At 45.1% G+C, this 21,743-nt stretch overlaps 1 protein-coding gene across 1 annotated transcript in view; it reads right to left on the reverse strand.

The window, feature by feature from the left end:
* The window catches only part of CACFD1 (calcium channel flower domain containing 1), a 43,601-nt gene that overhangs the window by 12,072 nt on the left and 9,786 nt on the right, over window positions 1-21,743 (reverse strand). Inside the window, exons 2-4 of the mRNA XM_069241791.1 lie at window positions 16,613-16,685; window positions 14,599-14,724; window positions 7,646-7,753 (exon numbers count right to left, since the gene is read on the reverse strand). Of these exons, the coding sequence (XP_069097892.1) occupies window positions 7,646-7,753; window positions 14,599-14,724; window positions 16,613-16,685 (307 nt within the window). The remainder of the gene's footprint in view (window positions 1-7,645; window positions 7,754-14,598; window positions 14,725-16,612; window positions 16,686-21,743) is intronic.

The raw sequence follows: 21,743 nt of genomic DNA on the forward strand, positions 1-21,743 counted from the left end.
GCCGGGCCACGGGGGAAGCCGCGGCCAGTGTCAGAGGTCACGGGGCCCGCGGCAGCCCTTTTCTCCGGCCGCGCGCTGTTTGGATGCGGCGAGGCCGGAGGCCCAGAATTGGGTCTCGGTCCTCACCGCGCACGGCACGCGACACGGATATTGTTGTGGGGTATCTGCACCCCTCCAGCATCACTTACCGACACGCCTTCAGGGCCTTCCTCCTGCATGGTTTTTGAGCCATGCCTTCTCCTTCCCAGCATGTCGTGCACTTCCCTTCTTCCCTGCATGCATCTGTTCCCTTTGTACAAGGGTATATTTCCTATCTCTTGCTATAGCTCCTTCCCAATCCAAGATGGTGATGTTACTTCTTCCTGTTTATCACTTCCTGTCTAGGGGTATATAAGGGGAATCATTTCTTCTTCTCATTGCATTGCAACACTTCTGCTGTGGTGGTCACGCTCCGGCTGGTCTTCGCTTGGACGCCAGTCATTCTTGTTCTGTCTTCAGCCTTCCAGATTTCCAGGATCCTGAGTTCTAAATCCTTGTGTCCTCCTTCTGTTCCAGGGAGTTCCTGTTGGAGGTTTTTTCCCCTTGGGGTTTTTCCTCTGGGACACCTTCTGGAGGGCACGGACTGTGGTGGTGTACTATTGTCAGCAGCACTGTGGCTACCGGAAGGGGTCGCCCCTACCTCAGTCAGAGCAGGACTTGCAATAACCGGGGCCACTCACCATCCCTCTCCAGTACAGACGGTAAGCCCAGGGTGAATCGTGACGGATTGCAAAGCCCAAAACTTCAGTCGCTGACCGGAACCATGGAGAATCCCGTGATGAGTACGGAACCAACAAGTCAAACCTTGCTCCTGACTATCCAACAACAGGCCCAAGAACTCCAACAGCTACGAACCGAAAATACGGCTTTCCGACAAGCCCTAGCCTCTAGAGCGACTGATGTCCCTACTATCTCTGAAACCACACCTCGCTTCTCTGGGGATCCTAATAAATTGCGAGAGTTCCTAGATGCCTTGACAGTCTATTTCGCATTCCGTCCTTCACAGTTCATGCAAGACAAGACTAAGGTTGGATATTTGATCAGCGCTCTATCTGGCCCGGCCTTAGCCTGGGCACCCCCTTGGTGACAGGCAATGATCCCAGCCTGTCTAACTATTCAGCCTTTGTCGCTGCCTTTAAGCAAATGTTTGAACGTCCTGGACATGAATCTTCGGCAGAAGAAGCTCTATGCGATATTCAACAAGGAAGTCAGGATGTTCTACAATACATCACACGATTTAGACATTTGGCAGTTGAGACTTCTTGGGTGGAGCGTACTTTGGTGACCCTGTTTCGCAGGGGTCTTAGGGATGACATCAAAGATGAACTAGTGCACTCCGCCAGAGTGGAGAATATCTCAAGGGTTTAATGGATTTGACCCTTGCGATAGAATATCGTCTAAATGAGCGAAGGGTGGAGAAGAAAAAGAGTCGTATACCATCACACTCAATGACCTCCCGCGCCATTCCTCATCGTTCCGAGGAGACTCGTTTTGAACCTAAAGGACCTACTGATGAGGAGCCTATGCAAATTGATATGGCACGAGGGCCATTATCAACTAGTGAGCGTGAAAACAGGCGACAAAAAGGACTTTGCCTTTACTGTGGTGCTGCTGGTCATCTAACTTCGTACCTGTCCCATCGGTCCAGCCCCATCCTTCCAGCCAAGCCCTTGGGAAACGCCAGCTCCCGTCCTCTGTGAGAAGGGTGAGGACGGGATATTCAGAGATACCTTCCATCTGTTCCTCCAGGGAAGAAATAACTGCTCTTTTCCTCTTACCCGTCACATTACAATTAACAGATAGCCGTGAAGAAAGAGCACTGGCCTTGTTGGATTGTGGAGCCAGTGGTATCTATCTAGACGAAAACTGGGCCATGGAAAGACAGATTCCTCAGATACCCAAGGAAGTGCCAGAGCAAGTCCACACGGTGGATGGTTCCCTCCTAGCCTCGGGACCAGTCCGGCATACCAATCCTACATTAGGTCTGCATTTCAGGAAACATCAAGAAAATATTTCCTTCGACTTGATATCCTCACCGCATCACGTAATGATTCTGGGGATTCCATGGCAAACCCGGCCTAATCCCTACATTAATTGGGAAACTAGAACCATTTCTCTTTCCTCTCACTTTTGCCAACAGCATTGTTATTTAGCAGGAACCTATTGGTCCCCGAAGAGTCTCTTATTAACACCACCTAAAGTGGGATGTTCCATCAACGTTCTACAAGGAGTACCCAGACATTATCTAGAATATGCCAATGTATTCCAGAAACCAGAAAGGCCAGTACTGCTACCCCATAGGGAATACGATTGCGCCATTCCTCTGGAATCAGATGCCGTGGTTCCTTTTGGGCAAATGTATTCTCTAACCGAGCCTGAGAAAAAGATCCTCAAGGAATATCTAGAGGAAAATGTACAAAGTGGTCTGATTTCCCCTTCCTCTGCACCTCCAGGGGCTCCCCTCTTTTTCGTACCAAAGAAGACGAAAGACTTACGTCCTTGCATAGACTTTCGAGGATTTAATAAAATCACTACTAAGGATCGCTACCCTCTGCCTCTTATTAAGGACATCTTAGAAGCCGTCAGAGGGGCTAAGAAATTCACCAAGTTAGATCTTAGGGGAGCATTCCATCTTTTAAGGATAAAAGAAGGTGATGAATGGAAGACCGCCTTCAGAACACCTTTCGGCCATTATAAATATCGGGTGATGCCTTTTGGACTAACCAATGCTCCCTCCATCTTTCAGAGATTTATGGACGCTATTTTTTCTGATCTTCTACACCAGACAGTGGTCGTCTATATGGATGACATTCTAATATTCTCGGTTCACCCAGAACAACACACTAAACATGTACTCCAAGTATTAGAAAGGCTTAGACAACATAATCTATTCTGCAAGCCAGAAAAATGCGAATTTGACCAAACTGAAGCAAAATACTTGGGGTATTGCATCAACCAAGTAGGTGTTGCCATGGATTCAGACAAGATCCAAGCCATTCTGGATTGGCCATCCCCCTCCTCCATCAAGGAAACTCGGTGTTTTTTAGGATTGGCCAATTTTTATTGTCAGTTTACAGCCAACTTTGCCCAGAGAACCAGTTATATTACACAAACCCTTAAGAAAGAAAATTTAAGGAAGGGTTTTTGTTGGACCTAAGACGCCGAATCCGCCTTTCAAGAGTTAAAAAAGGCCTTCATTCAAGATCCCATTCTACGGCATCCAGACACCACCAAACAGTTCATTGTCGTCACGGACGCCTCAGAAAGAGCAATCGGGGCTGCTTTGCTACAAAAACAAGATGATGATGGGCTAGAGCACCCCGTATTCTATCTTTCACACATACTATCCGACTTCGAACGTAACTATTCGGTGTTAGAACGAGAACTAACCGCCTTGAAGACAGCTTGCACTGAATGGAGACACTTTAAGGGATCGAAAGAACCTTTTGAGGCACGGACAGATCATCGGAATTTACAGTGTTTGAGAAACTTTCAGTGCCAAAATAGTCGGCAGACTCGATGGGCTTTTTTTTTTTTAGTCAATATGATTTTTACATCACGTATATCCCTGGTTCCCAAAATATTTTGGCAGATGCCCTATCTCGTCACTATCCTGAGTGTAGTGACTCTCCTGTGCAAAACCTATTTGAAAATAATAAGATCATTGGTTTGGTACAATCATTCCTAGACAAGGTTAAGACTGAATATTCCAACCTTGAAACAACTGAAATGAACAATTTACGACCGCAGCTTCATAAAGACCAGGAATACTACTATCACAAAAAGGCTTTGTTCCTACCTACTAAGATAGTCCAAACAGAAGCCCTACGAATGTGCCACGACTCTCCCATCGCAGGTCATCGCGGTATGAAGGCTACCCAAGAGCTCCTGCTTCGCTCTTTTTGGTGGCCTACACTTAAAACAGACACTGAGGACTATGTGACTTCTTGTCCTATCTGTGCACAAGTCAAAACACCTCGCAATAAACCAGTAGGATTACTCCGTCCTTTACCGGTTCCACCAGGTCCGTGGCACACTATATCCACTGATTTTATGTGCTCTTTACCACCTTCCGTTGGGAATCGGGTAATAATGTTAACGATTGACTCCTTCACGAAAATGGCACATTTCACGGCATTAAGGAAACTACCTATGGCTAAAGATCTAAGTCAAATCTTTATTCAGGAGATCTTTCGGCTTCATGGCTTGCCACAAGTCATTATCTCAGACCGGGGTCCCCAATACATCTCCCGATTTTGGAGGCAATTTTGTAAGACACTAAGAATAGAGGTCGCTTTATCATCTGGTTTCTATCCCCAAACAAATGGACAGACAGAACGGCTGAATCAAGGCCTTGAACAATATTTACGTAGTTTTTGTAATGCTACGCAGAGTAACTGGTCTACGTACCTACCACTTGCGGAATTCTCATACAACAATTCGGTACACAGTGCTTCAAAAGTCTCTCCTTTCTATTGTTCTTATGGATTCCATCCAAAAGCCTTTCCTATTCCTCTGAAAGAAACATCCAATCTCCCTGCCATTACCTCATATGTCCGGCAACTAAGGGGTATCCAACGTGTCACACATTCAAATCTTTTAGCCACTAAGACACGCATGAAAAGAATGGCTGATAAGAAACGTTGTGAGGCCCTGCATTATCAGATCCACGATAAGGTCTGGCTTGCCTCTAAATTCTTACCTCTCCGACTAACCCAAAATAAATTCAAACTTCGGTATTATGGTCCATTCCTGATCCTTCAAAAGATCAATCCTGTCTCTGCTCGTCTTCGCTTGCCTCAGACTTGGAAAATACATCCTGTATTCCATGTATCTCAGCTTAAACCCTATGTCCCTGATCCTTTTCGCAGACAATTCACCTGTCCTCCTCTTCAATTGATTGATAACGTGCCTGAATACGAGGTCCAGGAAATCTATGACTCTCGGGTCTTCCGTGGTCATCTCCAATACCTCATTCATTGGAAGGGCTACCCTATGAGTGAGTGCTCCTGGGAAGACGCACCTTCGGTTCATGCCCCTTTTTTGATCCGTCGTTTTTTCCGTCTTTTCCCTCACAAACCTGGGACCTTGGGGGGGGGGAGGGGGGAGGGGAGAGAGGGAGGGGGAGTTGGGGGGGACGGACCTACTGTTACACCGCCGTGGGGCGTGTCAGAGGTCGCGGGGCCCGCGGCGGCCCTTTTCTCCGGCCGCGCGCTGTTTGGATGCGGCGAGGCCAGAGGCCCAGAATTGGGTCTCGGTTCTTGCCGCGCACGGCGCGGATATTGTTGTGGGGTGTCTGCACTCCCCCCAGCATCACTTACCAACACACGCCTTCAGGGCCTTCCTCTTCCTCCTGCATGGTTTTGGAGCCATGCCTTCTCCTTCCCAGCATGCCGTGCACTTCCCTTCTTCCCTGCATGCATCTGTTCCCTTTGTACAAGGGTATATTTCCTATCGCTTGCTTTAGCTCCTGACCAATCCAAGATGGTGGTGTTACTTCTTCCGGTTTATCACTTCCTGTCTAGGGGTATATAAGGGGAATCATTTCTTCTTCTCATTGCGTTGCAACACTTCTGCTGTGGTGGTCACGCTCCGGCTGGTCTTCGCTTGGACGCCAGTCGTTCTTGTTCTGTCTTCAGCCTTCCAGAATCCCGAGTTCTAAATCCTTGTGTCCTCCTTCTGTTCCAGGGAGTTCCTGTTGGAGGTTTTTTCCCCTTGGGGTTTTTCCTCTGGGACTCCTTCTGGAGGGCACGGACAGTGGTGGCGTGCTATTGTCAGCAGCACCATGGCTACTGGAAGGGGTCGCCCCTACCTCGGTCAGAGCAGGACTTGCAGGAACCGGGGCCGCTCACCATCCCTCTCCAGTACAGACGGTAAGCCCAGGGTGAATCGTGACAGCAAATCACTGATGGACTACCCTACAATGTGCTCCCCACCCATACTCCAGGGTGAACTGCAAGACGCTGACAGGGGCACCCCCGAGAGGCTGGGAGCGGGAGGAGTACGGAGGACGAAAGAGCCAAGAATGCAAGTCTTGGTCAAGAATGCAAGTCTTGGCTAGCTCGGTAAATTTGAGAAAGTACTGCAGGGTGGGGGGAGATCCTGGAATTAATAGGGGATACTCCCGCTTTCTGTACTGCATTACATATATCAAGTGTGCGCGGCATACACCCACATCTTATTAGTCTGCAGTTACTGGGATGACTAACTTTGCTGCTTTAAGTTAATCACTACATAAGAAAAGGTTTAACTGCTGTAATCATGATATTCCAACACGAGGATTTCTTATTTATGTACAAGGGAGTGTTCTAGATGAAAAGGTTTCTGAAAACGAACAAAAAATGTAAAACATAAGAGAAAAGAAATTGCCGACTCAAGAATAAGACTTTCAGTTCTAGGGGAAAAGAACATCCACAGGGTCTGCCAGTTAAAACTGGGGATTGGGATTTAGGATCAGTGGCAACAGTGACTTCAAACTAACATAACCCTGAAACTGTTAGAGAGACCATTCGAACCGCTCTGGAGTCAGGGCAGCTGACTGCTGCTTACAAGACATAATCCCAATATCTGGATTGGGTTCCCCTGGTGTATGGCTGACACGACCAGACACAAGCTCTTCAGCCGAAAGAGATCCCAGGAGAGCAGCAGGTCCACAATAATGCAGGCCCAGAACAGTTTGGGATCCAAGAAAGCATCTCTGCAGCTCCAGGAATTACAGGTATGCAATTACTCTTGGTCCAACTCTGGTTCCAAACTTCTTGTGGCACATGAGTGGCTCAAGCTTTTCAGGTGTCCTCCATGCAGGGGTTCAATGTGATGGACTTGTTGCTGGCCTATCTATTGGTCAGGTGACTGCCATTGACCTCAGACTGGCCCATATAGCCTCACCTCCTTCCAGGCAGGTCACAAAAGCAGTGCTTCCTCAGCATCAGGCCTTCAGGAGGAACTACCACCAGCAAGGACCTGCCACTGATGGACATCATCCCTGGTATTGTGCAGAGACTCCTTGAAATGACAGCATTTTAGGGAGGGTGCCAATAGGTACACGGCCAACCTCGTCCAAAGATCTGGTCAAGCTGATGTAGCTTCCCGAGGGCTCAGTAACAAAGGGCATGCAGCTTGTCACCTTCACATAGGTGAACGGAAAACTGACTGAATAGCTATTTTGTGGATAATAGACATTTGGGGTTACTCACACCAAACATACAACTTTACACCATTCACTCCAAGAAGAAGCGATCCTGTTACACAGATTCTGCACTAGAGAGACAGCACAGAAATCACCACTAAAGAAATCAAGAAGGGTTGCTCAATGAGAGAATTGGCCAGCTGACGATAAGCAGGGGGCACGCATGAAGTCGGTGAATAAAGGACAAAACGTAAACATTTTTTTTTTAAATGTAAAACCACAAAAAAACAGAATGGTGTATTCTCATGTACTGAACACGGGCAATTTTAAAAAGTTGCAGAATTTTAGCAAGCGTTGAAAACTCCAGCGGTTTCAATTAAAATCTGTGTTAATGGCCCTCACTGGTGATACAGCTGGAACTACTACATCCTTTCACCTACAGGTTTAGAAAAGAGGATCCACTTCACAAACACTTACTTTTTTCCAAGGGCCGAGAGTCCATACAGCACCCCTGTTGCAAACGCAATGGCATTCCCAAAGAATGTGGTGATGCTGAACTTGAGTATTATGGGAACCAGGGCCATCCTGGAGAAAGATAAAAGAACCAGGGACAGGTTCACAAATAGGAATGCTAGGGCTGAATATGCACCATCCTCCATTCCCCAACACGTTACACATATATAACAACCACAGCAGCCGAAGGATGCAAGAAGCAGTACACTCACTGAGATTTTCAGAAAATAATTACAACTGAAGAGCCTTCGAGTGCAACAACTCTTGATAATTACTGTGCGACCCTTATACCCATCACAAAGAAGCATTTTAAGAGATTGAAAAATCAGAAACGAGTCCTAAGAACACTGGAGAACAGGCAGAAAGAGGAACAATTTGCCATAGGTGGAAAATCACTTGCTCAAAACTGATTAATAACACATTTCTAAATATTGTTACACGACGAAGCACTACTCAACAGTAACATACCGAGTTCAGCCATGTAAAATGTGGTTTGGGTCTAAACGTTAGAGGGACACACTGATCAACCCTACAGGAGCCAGGGTTTGGAGATGAAATTGCCTTAAAACAAATCACCAAGGGCCATTTGTAAAATGGCACTTGCAGTAAAGCTTGAGATTTATAAAAAAATCTCTTCAATTTCTTTTGGTCCCAAAAGATCTGAGCATTTAAACCATTAACATCTTTTGGGCTTCTGATCAAACAGTCTCACGAGGCCTACTTAGCAAGAGTTGATAGTAATCCACAACAATGATAATATTGAATGCATTCACTCTCTTCCCTTTCAATATGGAGAAAAGTAATGAAACCATGCCATGCCTTTAATGGCCTTCTGGTTGGAGGCAAAGCTCTTTCGTGCGCCAGGCAGTTTGAAGTACCCCTTGTACCTCTCCCACCAAGGCTGCTGAGATGCTCTTTTCATGACCTACAGCTATCTAGGTTTTCTCAGTTCTATGACTCCAGCTCTGGTGTCAACAGACTTCTTCTCACTCAAGAGAGGAGTTCTTTGTTTGGGCATTGCTCATAGGCTTGGTATTACTCTTCCCGTTCGACTTTGTCCCACACGGCTGCAGATTTCTTGTTATTTTAGATTTCTAAGATTGTGTCATTTGAAACTTTTAAACTTTCTCTTCAAAACTCCAACAAAAGCATCATGGACTTTTAGCAGCATGTCTTTTACATCAATTCCTTCAGTCTTATTCCTGGACATCTCCATAAAGGGCCTAATTTCAATAGGTGGCTTGTCTGTACAGGAGATTTACACGTCACAACTTAGCACAGAATGTTGTGATCACAACGGGGCTGTATTACCGCGACTCCACAGCAGGGCTTCAATTAACTAAATGTAAACTATGGAGTTTTCCCCGGTCCATTGCCCTTAAGGCACATGTAGGTGGAATGACGCAGATGCAATGTCTACAATGCCTGTACCAAACAAGCAGCCATTACTTCTCGACCCTGGTCACTTTCAATACGCGGGTAGGGGAGTGGCTGGTTAATCTATTGTGGATTCCCTCATACCTTATCCACTAACCTGGCTTTAATACTGAAAATAGGTCACAATGGCACTTACACATAACCACCAGTAATGGGCGGATCAACCTTTTTCATCTCAGCTTTCCCACTAGATCTTCCAAGAGATTCATGGTCATTGAAGCTTTCTTCGACCAAGAGGGCCCATAAAACAACAAAACAAAACAGTTTACAGAGCCGAATACACTGGTAAAATAAATGCTATATATGAAAGAGCTCTTCTCATCTATTCTGACTGCATCATTTATTTTGAGATTTCCAAATCAGACCGTTGTTTGGGTATCTTTTGCATCTTTTGACATATGGGGAAATGGGTCACACAAGAACGCAAAAGCATTAGTTTAAATGACCCATCAGGTAGATGGCTTGCAATTCGTGGGGTACAAATTCCATTAAACATGGCTCTGATTTTTCGTAACAGACTAGCCACGTTTCTGCTTAGAATAAGTAGATAAGCTGATACACCCTTTTCTCCTATCAATTCCAAGGCCCACGGTTTGGGCAAGTATCTCTTTGGACAAGTACTTCTTGAAGAGAGCCATGATGCAATAACTGCTATATGGTCAGGGCCAATGCAGCCAACCCAAAACAGAGCATGGGATTGGGCAGTCAGAGCAACATGGTTAAGCTGATTCCTTTCCACAGTGGTTGAAAGATATAGTACTAAGAACCTAGGACAGCCCAGTGGCTACCATAAGTTGCCAGGCAGGGTTATGCGCTTGGTCTCCAAAGATGTAGGGTTTAAATTGAATTTGGGAATTGTGTGTAAATATTGTTATACGTCGCCGAGCTAGAAGCAAACTACCCACAGGAGCGCTGTTTTTTAATAAAACCATTGCATTAAAGTTTCACAAACGATTGCCTACGTTTTAAGCCACATTGCAATTAAGTGATTTGCACAGGATTTCCAGTCGATTTGGATTCAAATCCAGAGCCACAGGATAATAAGTCACTAGACCACATCTCCAATCCAGTGCAAGCAGACAGACCGCAACCTATCACTTCTTGAAAGAAAAATTAATACTATCGTTTTTGATCATTAACGTTATGCCACCTTTCACCAGTGAGCTGTTTCCCTCACAAGAAAGTGCATGGCAAAGAGCTTTAATTGCCTTATCCAACAGGCTATTTTTTTGGAGAAAGGTATCCTCCATGTATTTAGCTTAGATGGGCCTACGCTGGGTACATTCATCACACATGAGATGCAATGACTTATCTCAGGGCACACATTCTTTAAAATATCTTCTACCTCTGCAATGGTTACAAAGTTTTATTGGGGTTGAGAGTTTTGCCCATTTTACACACACTAGTAATGAATAAATTCTGTGTGTCTTTCACTTTGTACAAATGCTGGAGGCATGAAACCTTTGAAAACTACTTCACAGCGACATAGTTCGTCTCTTGTGTGCACATTTGTTTTTCAACCTGGAATCGAATCGCACCATGAAGCGAAGCTTCTAAAAAGCAAAGTTTAAAAGTAGCTACCTGTGTGTTATTTTAGAAATCCTTTAGTTTTATACAGGCATTAACTACCTGACTTGTCTTGCCCATAAACTAACCTGCTTCGGAAAAGTAGGTTGGGCTGGGTTGGTATCTGCTTAGTAGCGCCATGTTAGCTGCTAAATCCACAGTCAGTTCTGGATTACTAGACAAAAAGCACTTCAGATGCTTAGACTATGGAGTCCGGATCTAAAGATCTTATGGCAGAAACGAATACCAATTACTCGGAGGTTTTCTGCATTTTGTACCACTTTTCTTATTCAGGTAATGCACTGCTGAGATATTTCGGGGCAATCAAGGTGTAGGTAAACTATCATTAACACCTCTCAGTATCTTCAACATCATCAGCTTATTCAATGGCATCATCTGCATCAGTACTGTATGTGGATGCCATCTAAAGGCCGTTGTCTTGTCAGATAATATAGCTCTTACATTTACCATGAATCAGCATCAGGTTTTAGCTCCATTGCAAAACAATCCACAAAGAACCATCCATTAGCTCCATGAGAAAATAATTTAAATACCTTGCAGCATCAAAAAAGGAAGCTGGTTGGAAGGAAGGTGGGGCCATTGAAACATGCTTTTAAATGAAGACACCAACAGTTATTCAGGAACCTCGTCACATATGGTTGTAACCAAATCCCAAAGTCCCACCTCACCAAACCCGCTTGGTCTCCACTTTCTCTAATGTGTGTAACATTCAAGTCAGCGTAGCCCATATGCTCTACCAATATTCCACATGACCTGTTCCACCTCCTGGTCATTGCGGCTGACGGTGTCCAGGAGACCTGTTTGCTTCAGTTCCCTCACCAGTTTCCTAGAGTGAAGAACACAATTATCTAACATTTAGGAGACTGGTCAAGACTTGGCTCTTCCCGCAATAAGTTTTGGAGTCTCCTTGGTAGTAGAACCTGCCTCACCCAGTTAGCGCTTCGATGCCCTTGGGCCGGAATGCGCTTTATAAATACTCAATACATACATACATTGCGTTCCATAGCTTTCTCAGCAAGAGGACAGCCACAGCTGATGACAGCTTAGTAGATTCTTCAGGAGCTAGTTACCGGTGCAAGCCGAGGTACAACTGATAGGAGCTCAGAGGTCGGCACCAACCGTGCCTGCTGGACAGAAGATCTTGCTCTGCGGTCAGGGGTAAGTCTAGCAGGCTCCAGGGAGTCGGGGTGAAGGATCTACGCTATTGACCACATTTTATCCTAGTTGAAGGAACTGTGTGGGTCTTTTCTTTGTTTCCCCCACCTCATGAACTGGGGGTTACTTCAATGCAAAGAGGTTAGCCTTTGCTATTTAAGAGGTATAATTCATGAAGATACGATGCATCCCTAGTAGAGATGGGTTTCTGCTGGGGATTCTTTGTGGTAAGGCCCAGCCAACAGTCTGGATTAGAAGCAGTCTGTCTCTGCTGTGTTTGAGCTATTGCTTCAGGATATCATGATGAGGCAGCACGCAAGGGTTAGCAATGTAGCTAGTGCCTCAAACTCTACTTCCATCCTGTCTCAGAGAGTGAGAAGGCACGCAATCCAAGCCAAGTCCGTAGCTGCTCAGGCAAGCCGCAGCCTCCAGTTGAAACTGGAAACCACTTTGGCTGCTATGGATGGGGTGCACTCTTCTAGTGAGTCGGGAGTACAGGCTGGAGTCTCGCATAGGGCAGATGATGTCACATCTCCCTCCATAATGACTCGATCTGAAGTATTATGTAACAACAAACCGCCAGTGGTAACTGTTGCAGGGGTGGATCTGACTCATACTAAGGTTAAAGACTACCCCTATTTACAATAGGTAGATCTCAGCCAATGGTGTCATAACTGACAGAGATAGAAGCTCTAGTGGAACCTGCTATACCACCACTATTGGTAACTCAGCAATCTGTTTGCGAACCTCCAACACAGAAATCTATACAGGCTTTGGTTTCAGAGGCAGAGTCTAGCGAAATACAAAACCAACTCCCACCCAAGATAATCATGGAGTTATCAGCCCTATACTATCCGGACCAGATCCGTGGACAAGAACAGGGGCAGCTATTACAGCAGGAGCAGCGGGGTATCACAGTACTGAGGACCAACACGTCAAGGCAATGCTTGATATGATCTTGTCCGAGATTAGGGACTATAAAGTCTCACAGACACTTGAGGTTGCTATGCTACATGAGAGGTTGTCCAAGATCAAAGGAAACATGATGCAGCTTCCAGGAAGACTTAAAGAGGCAAAGACTAGGCTATCTGATCTAGAAGGCAAAGATATAATAATGCAGAAATTGTTTGCTCAAATGGAGAAGCAAAAAGGCCTTCTGGAATCAGAGTGATGAACTTGAAAATCATTCCATGCGCACTAATTTGCACATTACAGGGGTCCCAGAAGGTTGTGAAGGGGACAATAACGACCATTTACGGCTTTTATATTAGCCAGACATAATAGCCAATAAACTGACAACATATGCAACAACTCTGGGCTAGGATCAACCAATGGTTAATTTCAGGTTGAGGTATCAGTAGGGGGGCCCCCCATTTATATAAATAGATAGATGGGAGCCAAACGTTACCACTATCATGGCTTGGGAGAAATTAAACAGACTCACAAGTATTGGGATTGCAACCCACCTCAAAACATTCAATCCATCTCAAATATACTGACAAAGTACATTCACAAAATATTCTTGAAAGAACAATACAGGTGGGCTCAGGAATATGCATCCCTTCAAGCTGAAAAATGAACTCCATTAATGGCACTTATCTGCATACATCTGGTACAGCGCAACTCCTGTGAGTTTTAGGATGGCAGTGTCCAAATTCATTTTAAAAACAGGTTTTTACATAGAGCAAGTTCAGTGCTTCCTGAACTGTTCAGGATTCTTCACACTAACTACCCACATTTAATAAATATATATGTCTCTCCCGCTAAATTGAATGGGTATCTTTTTTCTGTAAGCACTGACAGAGGTTTTTTTAAGTCGGTGAACAGTCCACAGCCTTTGCATATGGCATGTGCATGCAGGAAGCCTGCATGCAAATGTCACAGAGAGCTCGTATCGAAGTAGTAATTCTGTGCGATTACAACCCTTTTGCACCAGTACCAAACCCCGCCTGAGATAAGAAGGGGAGTTTACCACATCAAGAACAACACTGAGGAAGCATGCATCTTCACTTTGTGGTTCAGTGTCCTGAAAATGAGTCACCAACAGCTCCCAGAGGGCTAAATGCAATACAGTTCAATCCTCGGCCAGAAGTACTGCCAACTGAAGTGAACACAACTTGCGTAGCCTTAAGGACAACTACAGCAAGATTGATCTCACAAGACGATCATACACAAGAAGGGCAAATCATATACGATTTGACATCTCTGTGCATTGGGGTGGATGAAGTCTGCGTTAGTTGGAGCTTACTTGTAAGCTACAGTGATAGTAATACTTAATCACTGCTTCAGATAAACATGTTACAACACTAACAGTCATTAGCACTACATTTAGAGGTCATTGTCCTGCCCAATCCAATGGCTATCCTTTCAATGCCCTAAAAGGAAGAAAGGCGGAATCAGCCCTGCTGAGACTCAAACTTTGTAAGCTGGAGCTCTCTAGGCATTCTCAGTAGTGACAACACCTCAAAAATGGAAATGAAGGACATAATGTTTACTTGTAAGGCGCATGTTCCCCCTAGGGGTATCTTGGATAAATGGCTCTCACTTTCTGGACCTCAGAAGGATAAAAAACTGAGTGGACCCCCAGGATTTGAACCTATAACCATCAAGTCAAACAGACTCCAAGAGTTGATGCATTCGTCCACAGGGCCACCAGAACCACAGATCCCCTGCAGCCCAATCAGAATTTACAAGGCATTCACTGAAAGAAGAAAATGAAAAAGAAAGACATTCCTTACCCGCAGTAAAAGATGGCCTTTTGCCAAGGTCGCAGTTTATCTGCCTTTGCAGCTACCATGTTTGCAAATTCGATGAACTGGCAGCAGAAGGGAGCTTCGCAGAGGAACAGAACGAAGGCGGTCAACCTTAAGGAAAGAGTTCAGTTCAGCAACGTCAGGTTTGGCAAACAGATTCAGGTTTTATAACTAGCTTCATTTTCACACACTGAAGACCCAAAAAAGAAACACAGGCCATCTACTCACGGGCCGAAACGCTTGCACAACTTTCCGCTAAAGGCGTACTTGCAGCTCACAGGTCCATTGCTGTCTTGGGACAGGGACTCTTCACTTTGTGGAAACATGCTTTTATAGGAGCCAAGGTCTCAGCACTGTGTGCAAAAACTGAACAACCAGGGAACTGAAGGAAATCAAAGACTCAGCTCAGTGCACAAAACAAGGACCTAAGGATTGAGGGTTGCCAGATGAAAGGAATACATCACTCGCCCGCGTTCTAAATTGTAGTGCCAGTAATTCCTGCCCTAACAAAAGAATTTCTGATTGTGCCGTGCCATGCCAGCCGATTTTTCTAAGAAGTCGAGGCCCAGTGACCTTTAGAAGAAAGCTGCAGCAGTCACTTCCGGTGCATTCTCAGAGTTGCAGCACTCTATTTTTTTTTTTTTAAGTAATCCAATGGGTTTTGAGCCAGAGAAACCCGTGGGCTCGTTCCCTTTCTGGCTGGACACATCACAAGCAAGCACGACCAGCTGTGGGGTAAATCTGGGATTATTTGCTACATGCTCCAGTAGCCTTCAGGATGCAGGAGCAGGGCCAAACATCCTTTAGGCACTCAAACAAAAACACCAGCACTATGGTGAGTTGAATGAGCCTGGTCTAAATTCAAAACACCATGTATCCCTCCAGCAATACAGTCTTACACAACGTGTGTTACCCAGAGGGGACACATCGGGAGACGAGTGGACGGACCAATATAAAAAAATGCAGTCTTCCTCAAATACTGAAGTTTTGGAAAAAGGCTGATGACACACCACAACCGTGTAGACTCTGGAAGGTGCATCAATCAACACAGCAGACTTGAGCTGTATGTAGAGTGACCAAGATGGGAATTCTAATGGGAAGGAAATGGGTCGGATAGGGACCCCCAGGAATGAGTAACAATTTCATAAGAACTACTGGTCTCCTCCACTCCCATTATATTAACATTTGCTAACTTTATAGACTATCTTTGTCTTGCCAAGAATAAAAACGACACCTAAAACAATATCATTCAATCTAGAAACAGACTTTAGTCAATTAAATTACCTGTCAATTATTTTCAATCCAATTAATTGAGGAATATGAATTTAAATACATGAATTTGATACAGATCCAGAAATTATGCGAATGAGATCTTATGTAAAATTAAATTCATCATAATGATGGGGAGAATGTAGTGTACCCCAGCAGATTCCTGGTTCCCTTTCTGAGCCTCCGGATGCTGGTATGATGGGCTTGGGTATGCATGAATGAGGGTTGGTGTTAGCAAGAGTGCATACTAGCCAGCAGTGGTAGCGAAACAAGTTTGGAATAGCTCTTTGAACATCAGGTAGATTTCGAAGTTACAAATTAAAAGTTGTGTTAATTAACTGTGGGTACCTATTTAAAATTTGATGGATAATGTACAAAGTAAAGAAAAAGGAAAAAAAAATTAAAGGGGAAAAACAGTTAAACTATTAGGGACTGCCATCATGCAATTTATATTTTAGCTCTTGTATCATGATAGTAGGTGTTGATATTCAAAGAGATTGTGATATGTCCTGATATGACAGGTTTCTAAGTAAATTTCTGTTAGAGAATAAAGCTGTATAGTTTATGTAATGAATGCAAGAAGCAATAGCTCTGGTGATGGCGTGTGACTAGAATGGACCCTTGCAGATTATATTTCAGTACTGTAGTTGTATGTATATAGTCTTTATTTGCAAAAAAAGGTATAAATTAGTAAAGAAATGTTGTAAACATTAAGGTGTGAGGCACTTACATCATCCAGACCCCCGCAGCTATGTTCAAGGGATTGATTGTAATACAGGTCCACAGGCCAGCCACTGCACATGCTGAAAAAAATGGGAAATAAGCATTGTCTGTGCTATTCATTCCTATCACAGTAAAAGCTTTGCACATCTGAATAGAATAACAGATCCCTCACTCTCTAAGAGCTCGGAAGAAATACCTGTAAGTAACTAAGAGCAGCCTTCTTAGTGGCTGCCAGATTCCAGGATTTCAAAAACAATCCAATTATAAAGTGAAAGGTCTTCATTCCGAACACGATCTTGCATGTTTCCCGCTCCAAAGCACATCATTTTGAATTCACGCTAATCCATTTTAAAATCGGTTCTGTGATTTAACTGCAAGTGTCTGCAGGATGCATAACTGCAGAGTAAGTTTTTAAGTCAAACAGGCTATGCTAGCCACTACAGATTCAAGAACGGAACTCAACTAAAGATGCAAAAAAATAAAACAAACACGACATAACAAAAAGAAGTTTAAAATATCAGCCAAGCTATGCAAACAGGAGATTTTGGAGCACAGCATCTATCGTCAAGTTTGTATTTAAAAATGTGGCAGCTCGCAACCAATTCTAACGTTAAAAAAGAACAAATGTACTTTACTGGGCCCTGAGAGCGAACAGTAATTGTTATTTGAAGCCACGGCAGACGTAAAAGGGTGACTCCCCTCAATAAGGAAAGCACTGAAGATGTGGTGCTCAGACAGGCACTGCATGGCCAGTCCATGAGGCAGACATTGGCTCGAGTCTCTCTCAGTTGCAGGCCAGCTGTAAGCTAGGCCGTGTCTTTTTGGAAGGGGTGGATTGGGCAACTCCCTCAAGACTGGTGTGCCTGGGAACCACTACCAGTCATGCAGCTAGGCCCACCTCCTCTCTGTGCCGGAGAAGAACAGGGTTTTGTAGTCATTTCCGGTGGTAGTGAGTCTCTCTAGCTTCTAGCTACTACGTGGGGCAAAGATCACACTTCCAAATGACGTGTCCGTCCGTCCCGCCCCCGCCCCCCCCCCCCCTCCCCCTCCCCGAGCAGGACAATAACCGGACGCTCTCCATTCATCCCTGGACAGCAGCACCGTCAGCTTCTCTCACCATCTCTGGAAGCTTGCCCTCTGGAACACACGCTTCTGCACACACCGAGCTGACTAGTGCATTATTTATCACTTTCATTTCCACACTGTTAAAAAGAGCCATATTAATGTCAGGCTGGGCTCTGAGATGGGACTCTAACAGAATTGAAAGAGTTTACCAAGTGTGATTTCTCGAAATTGTAATACATTTCAATGTTCATAGGTCTGTTTGGACAAATACTTGTACAGTCTTCCCATTTCATCAACACAGTAGCTTGTTTAAGCACCAACATCGCCTCCCTGAAGCTATTAGACTGGTGGGTTTGGTTCACCGGGCAGTGCGCAAGTCTCCACCAGTGGGAGACAGGAGATTCATTACCGTGTTCCCATCTAGCAGTGACCTCTCTGGAGAATCACACAATGGAGCTTCCTATATCCTAGACAGAGCCTAGTACCAACTACCACACAGGTTATGCCAACTCCCTCAAGATCCTTCTGACAAACCACTGAACTCCAAACCTCCAAGAAGGCCAACAGCAAGGACGGGCATGCCAGCATGTCCCATCGAAGACAGAGCCGGACAGGTCTTTGTCAAATCACAAATGCCTACGGAATTGAGAAGAAAGTTCTAATTCTGAATTTTCTTCAACTTTTTCAAAGAGTTGGGGACTACGCGAGAAAGTGGAAGAGAAGAGCGCGCAGTGGGGCCATATTAAAAAAGACGGAAAAGAGTGTGAAAATTAAGGAGGAACGCATATAATGAGAACAGTGGGGGGCTGGCCACGTTGCATAAGGAGAAGCACACCTGAGAGAATTGACATGGGAGGGGGCTAGACACCAGAGACAGAGGACGTGGTAGTGGGAGGGAACCAGACAGAGTGAATGCAGGAAGAGCACCAGAGGGTGGGGACATGTAGGCGGGGATGGAGAGAATGGCCATGGGAGGAGCTAAACACCAGAGATAGGGGATGTGGAAGTGGGAGTGGACCAGACAGAGTGGATGCAGGAAGAGCACCAGAGGGTGGGGACATGTGGGCGGGGACTGAGAATGGACATGGGAGGAGCTGGACAACAGAGATACAGGACGTGGAAGTGGGAGGGGACCAGACAGAGTAGACACAGGAAGAACACCAGAAAGAGGGGACATGGGGACAGGGAAAGTGAGAAAGGACTTTGGGGGGCACTGGAGAGCAGATACAACAGATGATGGATATTGGAGATGTAGGGAGTGGCTAAGAGTGAAGAGGATGCAGAAAGTAAAGGGGTGCAAGAAGACGGATCAATGTAACAAAGCTGACCAATGGAAAGAAGTAGGGGGAGAAAACTGAAGATAGAGCAAGAGAGTGGGAATAAGGAGTCCATTCTGACATCCAGAAAATGATTTTACTTTAATTTGTGTTTTTTTTTTAAATTTACATTCCAATGACTGGTGGCACAAAAACTCTTGTGCATTGATTCTGTGTTCTCAATCCTTGAAGACTTAACCCCTTGGGTGCCCAGGGCGTAACGGTTACGTCCTCGTTTGCACTGCTCAGGTGCAGAGGATTTAACCGTTACGTCCTGCTATGGGCCCTCGGAGGGTAGTGCTAGACTATTCTTAGTAGGCCAATCTGCCCCCAAGGGGGACGGAAACCACTACACACCAGGGATCTTTTTTGCGGCAATTTCCCGCAAGGGTCGCGACCCCTTAGGCAAGGATCGTTCACGGGGGGAAATTATTTTAGGCCATTTCTGCCCCTCTTGGGGGCCGATCGGCATATCTTTGTTAGGCCGATCGGCCTAGTAACCAGGGTTTTTTTCGGCACCAATTTCTTGCAAGGGTCGCTCCCACAGAGGGGAGGTTGATTTATTTTATGCCATTTCAGCGCCCCTTGGGGGCAGAAACCACTTAGGCACCAGAAATTGGAGTGTGTGTATGTGTGTTGTTTGTGGGGGCAAGGGGAGATTTTCCCCCCCAACCACCAAAAAAAAAAAAAGAGAAGAGGGTGGGGCTATGGCCATACGCCCACCGACAAATAAATGGGGCCAAAGTTTTTCTGCCCACCGGTGGGCACATGGGGCAATTACCTCCGATCCAATACCGGAGGGGGGTGAGGGGGGCTGAAAGCCCACTAGATGTCAGGGAATTAAAAAAAAAAAAAATTGTGGGGTGGTGGCTAACAACCAGTATGGGCATGGTTATGCCCCCACCCCAACTGAAGGGGGTAACAGTCTTTCAGCTCTCCCCGCACACTAAAACATCTTATCCCATGCAAGCAAGAGGACATTTAATTATTTTGGGGTCTGGTTTTACATTTGGGCCATGAGAGCTTGGATAACTCTCAAAATCGCCCCACATGAAATGGTGAGGGCTGCACTTTTCGGACTTTGGGACACTGTCATGTAGAAAAATCCACAAGACCTAGACACATCTGAAAACTAAACATCTGGGTGAGTCCAGGGTGGTGTGCTTCACATGCACCCACACCATTTCTTACCCACAATGCCCTGCAAAACCGCCAACTTTGCCGGAAATAACACATTTTTCCCACATTTCTAAGATGGAACTTTCTGGAATCTGCAGGAATCCACAACATTCCTACCACCAAGCATTGTCGCATCGATACTGATAAAAATTCTGCCCCACTTGTCAGCCTAAAATGTTTTGAATTCAAGCTTCCCTTTTGGACCGCTTTGATTCCCCCTCAAATTCAACATGTTGGCTCTTCCCTGTCACGGGCACTTGGCCCGCCTACACAAGTGAGGTATCATTTTTACCGGGTAACTGAGGGGAATGTTGGGTGGTAGGAAATTTGTGCCGGTGAGGTGATCCCACACAAATGTGGGAAAAATGTGATTTTATTTTTAGCTAATTTTGAGGATTCTGGGTAAGAAAACACTGGGGGATCCAGGCAAGTCACACCTCCCTGGACTCACTTGGTTGTCTAGTTTTTCAGAAATGTTTGGGTTTGGTATGTTTCCGTATATGGCTGCTGAGCTCAGCACCGAAAACGCAGGTGCTCCCCCTTCTCTCCCCCCCAAATACAGGTAGTTTTGTATTTGATCATTTGGATGTGTCTGCAGAGTGTTTTGAGGCATTTCCTTTCATGGGCATTAGGCCTACCAACACAAGTGAGGTACCATTTTTTATCAGTAGACTTGGGGGAATGCTGGGTGGAAGGAAATGTGTGGCTCCTCTCAAATTCCAGAACTCTGTCGCCAAAATGTGAGGAAGTGTGTTTTTTTTTTTTGCCAAATTGAGGTTTGCAAAGGATTCTGGGTAACAAAACCTGGTGAGAGCCCCGCAAGTCACCCCATCTTGGATTCCCCTAGGTGTCTAGTTTAAAAAAATGCACAGGTTTGGTAGGTTTCCCTAGGTTCCGGCTGTGCTAGAGGCCAAAGTCCACAGCCAGACATGTCAGATTTCAATCTAAAAATGTGATGTGTCCATGTTGCGTTTCTTGTCGTGGGCATTAGGCCTACCCACGCAAGTGAGGTACCATTTTTATCGGGAGACCTGTGGGACCACAGAATAGAAGAACAAGAGTTATTGTCCCTTGTCTTTCTCAAAAGTTTTTCCTTCCAACTGTAAGATAGTGTGTAAAAAAGAAGTCTATTTGAGAAATGCACTGTAATTCACATGCTAATATGGCGACCCTGGAATTCAGAGATGTGCAAATAACCACTGCTTCTCAACACCTTATCTTGTGCCCATTCTGGAAATACAAAGGTTTCCTTGATACCTATTTTTCACTTTTTATATTTCAGCAAATGAATTGCTGTATACCCGGTATAGAATGAAAACCCATTGCGAGGTGCAGCTCCTTTATTGGCTCTAGGTACCTAGGGTTCTTGATGAACCTACAAGCCCTATATATTCCTGCAACCAGAAGAGTCCAGCAGACGTGACGGTATATTGCTTTAAAAAAATCTGACATCGCAGGAGAAAGTTAAAGTAAAACGTGGAGAAAAATTGCTGTTTTTTTCACCTCAATTTCAATATTTCTTTTAGTTCAATTGTTATTTTCTGTAGGAAAACCTTGTAGGATCTACACAAATGACCC

The sequence above is a fragment of the Pleurodeles waltl genome, chromosome 6 (genome assembly GCF_031143425.1).
Source record: "Pleurodeles waltl isolate 20211129_DDA chromosome 6, aPleWal1.hap1.20221129, whole genome shotgun sequence".
NCBI lineage: Eukaryota > Metazoa > Chordata > Amphibia > Caudata > Salamandridae > Pleurodeles > Pleurodeles waltl.